The sequence below is a fragment of the Spinacia oleracea genome, chromosome 5, assembly GCF_020520425.1.
Source record: "Spinacia oleracea cultivar Varoflay chromosome 5, BTI_SOV_V1, whole genome shotgun sequence".
NCBI classification, from domain to species: Eukaryota; Viridiplantae; Streptophyta; class Magnoliopsida; order Caryophyllales; family Amaranthaceae; genus Spinacia; species Spinacia oleracea.
In genome coordinates this window covers 36,016,236-36,024,696 of record NC_079491.1, presented here as the reverse complement: position 1 = coordinate 36,024,696, position 8,461 = coordinate 36,016,236, and the positions used below count along the sequence as shown (strand labels likewise).

The following is an 8,461-nucleotide window of genomic DNA, read 5'->3' as shown; positions in this document are numbered from 1 at the left end:
CTATACAAAAAGTTACTATATGCAAAACAGAGTAACCACAAAATGTGAAGCGTTAGCATATTATAAACAGTCAATAATTTTGTGTATAAATCATAAGTTATTTAGTTACTCTCTTACAGATATAGTTACCTTTTATAAGATATAGTTACTCTCGTTTTGTATTATGTTACTTGATAAAAAGAAGTTTTATAGATTACAAAGAGTTACCATAAGTTCAGAATAGTAACTATGTAATGTAAAGGAAAACTATAGTATAAACAGTTAATAAATTTGTGTATAAATCATAAGTTGTATAGTTACTCGCTTACAAATATAGTTACCTTTTACAAGATATAGTTACTCTCTTTTTGTATTTTGTTACTTGATAAATAAAAAGTTTTGTGGATTACAAAGAGTTACTATACGTTCAGAATAGTAACTATGTAATGTAAAGGAAAACTATAGTATAAACACTCAATAACTTTGTGTATAAATATTGAAGTAACTGTATATGATAATAAAACAAAAAAATCACTAAAATAGTTGTTCTTTAGGTGTAAATAATTGAATACTTGGTGTCTTTGATCCAAATTCTTTGTGTTTCTTTTTTCCTTTTCTTGATGGCTGCTTGTAATTGTCATATTGACCCTTTATTCTCTTCTTACTCTTTCCTTTAGTATTAGCGCGATCAGGATCTAGCACAATTGTTATTTCAGAATTAGTTGATTTCCCGTCTTGTGTTTCTCGTTGTGCTTCAGCTTTTGCCTTTTCTTGTTCTGCTATCTTTGCAGCTTCTTCTTTTGCCTTCCTTTCTTCTTCCTTTTTTATGATTTCATCAACTTCTTTATTATATGTTATAAACTTCTCCTCGATAAATTTTCTGGTCTTTGCTATGTTATGCCCTTTTAAAATTAAGTTATAGTATATGTCATATAAAGTTTTAGTGTTAAGTAAAATATCAACTGTAATTGTAACTATATGAAAATGAACTAATGTAAATTGAAAATATTACCTTCTAATCATATGTAATCTCCAACTAGTAAAATTGTTGATTTCACATTTCTCCCTTTTTATTGTATCAACCCTTTCCCATATATGTTTCTTTGAATATCTAGTCCATCTTGTTGTTATGTAACGATCTGGAATTGTATTGATTGAATGTAAATGAAATATTCTCAGCCAATGGAAGCACAACCATCCAGATTCTTCAAAGTTTTTGCATGTGCAAGTGATAGTTGAATCTTCAATTTTGAATTGAACTTTTTACCTTGATCCTGTTAGATTATTTACATATAATATAATATTATTCAAAAGAACATCTACTCAAAATATTAAACAAAGATTTATAGTTTTTTTACCTGTTATTCCTTCTATCCAGACCTCAAAAAACACTGTTATTTCAACACTTCCTTTGAACTTTGCATGCCACAAAAAGCTTGAACTCTTCTTCAAAATCACGAAAAAGTGTTATTGTGTATACATTCGCTGCCTGTTTTAATATAGCACTCATACTTAGCTCTGAAGTAGGTATTCCTCTTGTACAGTCAAAGTCGTCTTTTTCTTCTGTTTTTCTCCATCGATTTATTGTAGCTTGAAAAATACTATAGAACTCTGTTAATGTTGTACTTTTATTTGCTTTAAATGCAACAACATGGTTTGTGCTTTCGCTTCTTTGTGATGAAAGTATACCAGCAGAAAAAAAATCTTTACTTAAAGTTGTACACCATTTTTCTTTAAGACCATACAATCTGTTGAACCAGTCATCATTTTCCAGCTTAAAAGTGTTGATCATAGATTTCCAAGTTTCTTCAAAATTATTTGGTGTTATACACCTACTTAAACACTTGTAGAATGCGTTTTTGAAGTTTTTATCAGTCTTGAATAAACCAAATCTACTGTTTGCATTTTTACTCAAGTGCCACAAGCATAATCTGTGTCTTGAAGAAGGAAAAACCTGAAAAACAATAATGAATACATATAGTTACTTTCTTACAGAAATAATTACTCTTTCAAAGATATAGTTGCTCTCAAAAAAAATATACTGTTTTCTGAAAAAGTAACTATATTATATTAAGAATTACTATATGTAAAGAAGGGTAACTATAAAAAATAAATAGTAATTATATGTGAAGTTATAGTTATAGTTATTCTCAATATATATATATTAATGTTTTTAGTTATACTCAGTAACTATTTTGTTAAGAGTTACTATTTTCAAATAAGGGTAACTATAAAACATAAAGAGTAATTATATGTAAAAGTTATAGGTATTTCAATATATATTAATGTTTATAGTAATTTTCAGTAACTTCATGATATATGAAGAGTAACTATAGTAAACAAAGTGTTACTATATATAAAGAAGAGTAACTATAGAAAATAAATAGTTACTATGTATAAAATGAGTAACTATTCTAATACAAACAGTGACTATATGTAATAGACAGTAATATATGAAGAGGTACATGTTCTATTCCAGCAGCAATAGCTGCATCTTGATTAGTGAAAATTGAAACAGGGTGCTTTCCTCCCATAGCCTTCAGAAAAGTTTCAAACACCCAAACGAAATATTCAGTGGTTTCATCCCCAATGAAAGCACAAGCAAACATTGTGTTTTTCCAATGGTTATTGATACCAAGAAATGGAGCACATATGAGATTGTACTTATTGGTTCTGAATGTAGTATCAAAAACTAGAACATCTCCATATATTTTGTAATCTTCTCTCATCAATGAATCCCTCCAAAATAGACACTCAACTTTTCCTTCATCATTGAGTCTTACTCTGAAAAAGAACTCAGGATCTATTGGTTGTAAGTTATACAGTTTGTTCACTAGTGTTTGTGAATCCTTGCCATCAATTTGCTTCATTTTTAACTTGTAGCAGTAGTTTAGATGATCAATCATCATATGACCTACACAGTCTTCTCCACCAGTTTCTGTTGACATATATTTATAAGACTCCATTGGTCTTAGACCACATTATGACATTGCCTCAATAACTTCTTGTTTAGGCTCTGTCATTTGTCGTTCCGATCGGTGGAGATAATTACTTATTTCTCCTGTCAATGGGTGATTATGAACCACTACATGCTTTTCTATTTCAAAATCTCCATTTTCATTCTTCTTTGCAAATATCTGAGCTTCACATTTTTTTTCTTGTTATCATCACTCTCTTTCTCCTTTCTTTCTTCTTTGCATCTGATTGATCATCTTCATTTTTTAGTTCTTTGTTTTTAGGAGTGTCTCTTATTCCAGCAGCAGAGCAGTAGAAGTATTTTCCAATAACAATAGTGGTTCCTTCTTTATATCTATTCTTCCCTTTTCGTACACTAAAATCAATAATAGCAGCATGTTTGCAATATAGATCATAAATCTCATCGGCTGTTTTCCTTGCTTCTCCAATTAAACTGCCATCTAATTCTTTATCAATGTTTTGTTGGTGCTCATTATTTGGATTTTCAAAGATGTTGTGGTTTGTATCAACTTAATGTATTATTGAACCTGTACAAATACAAATATTAGCTTAGTAACTCTTTATAAGTTATAGTTACTCTATTATAAATATAGTTTCTTTTTTTAAGTTATAATTACTCTACAGTTAAAAAAGTTATTGTTTATATATAATAGTTATTTTTTATTTAATATAGTTACTTGTTATATGTTATAGTTACTTTACTATAAATATAGTCCTCTTTACATGTTATAGTTACTCTACAGTTAATATTTATATGTAATAGTTACTCCTCATTTTATATAGTTAGTGTTTATATGTTATAGTTACTCTACAGTTACTATAAGTCATGTGTATATGTGATAGTTACTCTACAGTAAATATAGTTCCTCTTTATATGTTATAGTTACTGTACGTTAAATATAGTTTCTTTCTAATATAGTTTCTTCCTTTATGTGATAGTTACTCTACAATTACTTTTTATAAGTTATAGTTACTTTACTATAAATATAGTTCTCTTTATATGTTATAGTTACTCTGTACTTAATATTGTTTGTGTTTATATGTGATAATTACTCTTCATTTTATATAGTTAGTGTTTATATGTTATAGTTACTCTACAGTTAATATAACTCCTGTGTATATGTGATAGTTACTCTACAGTATACAGTTCCTCTTTATATGTTATAGTTACTGTACTATAAATATAGTTCCTCTTTATATGTTAGTTACTCTACTGCAATTATAATATTTTAATGTGTGTACACTATCATAGCATCTCTATTAAATAAGAGGATAACTATATCAACATAACAGTTACTATATCTTTATTAAGAGATATTATATCATATACCTTCTTCAATACAATGATCTGCAACCATAACTTGCTGAGATGTGCCTTCATCTTCAACGTCGCATACTTCTTTATGATTCTCTAAAATAATAATAATTACGCAATCAATATTAAAGTTACTATAATTCTTCGTAGTTACTAGGATTAGAATATTACCTTCATAATTATACAACTCTTCTTCTATTGCGCGATTTAAATCGATATTCAAATCGATTAAATCGTCCTCCATTGTTGAAGGAGAGAGAAGCTGCTGGAGGAGAGAGATTTTAGGGTTTAGTTCAAAATTAGGTCATGCGTTTTCTGTTTTTTTGGATCACGTGATATCAAACGATATGATCCTAATCAGCGCATCCAAATTACCTAATTACCCTGGTCCATGCTAATCTTATGGTGGACCGGATCCATGCAAGTGGAATTGCACTTTCTGATCATCAAATATCTATTCTTTTAGATGGCCAGATATAGGGCTTTTGTTGATGGCTTTCCATTTTCTGGCCTTCTTTTTTTAGCATTACTATTTATGGTTCTGTTGTTAATTTGTTTCTCTTAACTTCCTCACTTGCAAAAGGTGCCTATATATTACTCTTTTAGTTTTATATAAGGGTTTACAATTTTCATTTTCATCCGTCTCTGCTATGAATTAATGTCGTATTTGAAGGAAATAATGCCCTTGGTCCAAGTATGCATATAATATTAAGTCTAATAAATGCGGTTCAGTATTAATTAACAAGTTAATAATTCAGTGAGATCAAGTGAGCTGAATGCCTAACTAGAGGCCGCTTCAGTTCAAGTGGAATTAATGATATTAATCCACAGCTTACTCTTGACTGAACCCGTAGGGTCACACAAATAGTACGTAAACAGATCAAGTATTTAATGGCATTAAATACTCCATCTATGGATATTCGTAATCGACGGATCTTGGTTTCAGTGGGAGTTAAGATCGTCACAGGCAAGCAAATGAATACTCCGGAAACGATGATATTGCCGGAAACGGAAATATGGATCGTATCGGAAAAAATATAAATATTATCCAAGTCGTAGATGTTACCGGAAACGAAAACATGGTACGTATCGGAAAATATTAATGAAAATGGAAATATTACCGGAATCGGAAATATTGCCGGAAACGGAAATATTGTCAGAATCCGAAATATTTGTTCGAAACGGAAATTAATTCCGGAATCGGAAATATTAAATATTGTTCGTATCGGAAATAAATTCCGGAACCGGGAATTTAATCAGAAGCGCATCGTACGAATTAGCATCGGACGAGGCTTGCTAGACGAAGGCCCAGCACGAAGCCAGGCCCGCGCCCAGCAAGCCGAGCGCCCAACATGGAGCTGCCACAGCCTCGCCAGGCCCAGCGCAAGGCCAGGCCCAGCAAGGCCTTTGGCGCGCGCACGCTAAGCGTGCTGTTGGGCTGCGAGCAGCGACTGCTCGTGTGGGACGCAAGGCCTGCGCGGGTGGTGCGATGCTCGTGGCCATACGATGCTCATGTTCGTAACGAATCCTAATCCTATCGGAATTCGTGTATTGATTAAATCCTAATCCTAATAGATTAAATTTATTATTTAGAGTTCAAATAGGATTCTACTTAATAAATCCAAATCCTAGTAGGATTATAATTCCTTTCCATAAACTCTATATATAGGTGCCTAGGGTCACATATTTACATCGAAATTTGAAGTATTCAAAGGTAAGATTTTCAAGAAAAATCAGCCACTCTCTTTGTTAGGTTATGATTCATATGACAGTTCATAAATCATGCGGAAAAACCATAAAGCCAGGAAACATATTATTTACACATAATCATTTAGCATAGTTTAGATGCATACTCTTTGTTGCGTGCCTTCCCTTGCTGCGCCCGAACCGAACAAGAACAAGTCTTTAGGACTCCAAGTGTCGTCCCTCCGTAGATAGTCCACAGCACGTCCGGATCCACCTTAAGATTGACCAACTAGAATCGCCCTTAAGGTTCTAATATTTTCGGTTAGGTAGGCAAGAATATTGGCTGATTTTTCTGCTTAAAAATCTTAGTTTTGAATACTTAAAACTTGTGTATAAATAATGACCCCTAGGCCTTTATTTATAGAGTTATGGAAAAGGAATCGTAATCCTAGTAGGATACGAATTAATTGAAATTAGAATCCTACATGAATTCTATTTAATTAATTTACCCAATTAGGAATAGGAATTTAATCATACACTAACTCTTGTAGATTTAGGAATTACGCATGAGCACAAACTCACACACACACGGCAGCCACAAGGGCTGCCCATGCGCGTGCGAGCAGCAGCCCACGCAGCGCGGCCCACGCATCCGTGGCCTTGGCGCGCGCTGGGCCTGCCTTGCGGTAGGCCTGGGCGCTGCCTTGGCTGGGCTTGTGGCGCGCGTGCTTGCTGGGCGATGGCCCGGCTTCGTGCTGGGTCTTCGTCCGGCAGGCCTCGTCCGATGCTAATTCGTACGATACGCTTCCGATTAAATTTCCAGTTCCGGAATTTATTTCCGATACGAACAATATTTAATATTTCCGATTCCGGAATTAATTTCCGTTTCGAACAAATATTTAATATTTCCGTTTCCGGAATTATTTTCCGATTCCGGTAATATTTCCGATTCTGACAATATTTCCGTTTCCGGCAATATTTCCGATTCTGGTAATATTTCCATTTCCAATAATATTTTCCGATACGTACCATGTTTCCGTTTCCGGCAACATCTACGACTTGGATAATATTCATATTTCCGATACGATCCATATTTCCGTTTCCGGCAATATCATCGTTTCCGGAGTATTCATTTCTTGCCTGTGACGATCTTAGCTCCCACTGAAACCAAGATCCGTCGGTTCCGAATATTCATAGATGGAGTATTTAATGCCATTAAATACTTGATCCGTTTACGTACTATTTGTGTGACCCTACGGGTTCAGTCAAGAGTAAGCTGTGGATTAATATCATTAATTCCACTTGAACTGAAGCGGCCTCTAGCTAGGCATTCAGCTCACTTGATCTCACTGAATTATTAACTTGTTAATTAATACTGAACCGCATTTATTAGACTTAACATAGAATGCATACTTGGACCAAGGGCATTATTTCCTTCAGTCTCCCACTTGTCCTTAGGGACAAGTGTGCATTTCCTAATTCCTTTGTCGCTCGATGCTTGCTCTTGAACATAAGGTAAGAGTTGTCATCCTTATTATGTCCAGAGGTGTTCCTCGGTTTCAGAGTTCAACTGATCAAATAAACAGATAATCATAGCCTATGATTCATCCGAGCACGGCCATGCATTTCACAGTTTCTAGCTCTCCGAGTGGCCTTGTACAACTTTTAAGCATCTCATCCCGATTTATGGGAGGACAATCCCAATCTTGCGATCTTGAGATTAGACTTCGTTTGATAGGTGATTACCTGAGCGTTGCCTTTATAGTCTCCTTTTCCGGTGCGACGGTTGGTCAACGTCAAAGCAACCAGTTCTCAAACAAGTAATCTCAAATCACTCAGGTATTGAGGATTTAGTGTCTAATAATTTAATGAAATTTACTTATGACAGACTTTCATCTCTTACAGTAAAGTTTCATAGGTCTTGTCCGATACTAGTCTTCCCAAAGTAAGTATCTATGCAAATGATTATGACATTGCCATGTCCACATAGTTCAAGAAACAGAACTACTAGTCATCTTGCATTCTAATCGTCTAACGTTTTCTATGCGTCCAATTTTATAGAAAACTCCGATTAGGGACCATTTTCAACCTTTGACATTCAAGTTCACTTGATAGACATTTCTTAGTCACAGGACTGGTCCTGACAGTCTATCTTGAATATATCGTCAAGTTGAAGGGACTCATCATTTAATAAACCACAAATTAAATGGAAAAATGAATTCCTTTCATTTATTGTGAATGATTAACCAATAATGTTTTACAAAGATTTAAACTCTAAAACTTTAAAACATTAAACAGAGACATCAAAGCCATTCTCCAATATGCTTGATTCCCATAGCTGCAGTGTGCGAGTTGTGCTTCGCTTGCGGCAGAGGTTTAGTTAATGGATCTGATATGTTGTCATCAGTTCCAATTTTGCTTATCTCGACTTCTTTTCTTTCAACGAACTCTCGTAGAAGGTGAAATCTACGAAGTACATGCTTGACTCTCTGGTGGTGTCTAGGC

The 8,461-nt window shown here is 33.8% G+C and overlaps 1 protein-coding gene across 1 annotated transcript; it reads right to left on the bottom strand.

Annotated features, from left to right (window-relative positions):
• Window positions 1-513: 513 nt before the first annotated feature.
• Window positions 514-4,514, bottom strand: LOC110792026 (protein FAR1-RELATED SEQUENCE 5-like). Its single transcript, XM_056829533.1, has 6 exons — window positions 4,442-4,514; window positions 4,286-4,366; window positions 2,445-2,917; window positions 1,406-1,933; window positions 1,175-1,253; window positions 514-881 (listed from the first exon to the last, which is right to left on the bottom strand). Exons 1-6 carry the CDS (start codon window positions 4,512-4,514, stop codon window positions 514-516), a joined length of 1,602 nt encoding a protein of 533 aa, XP_056685511.1.
• Between the last annotated feature and the right edge of the window lie 3,947 nt (window positions 4,515-8,461).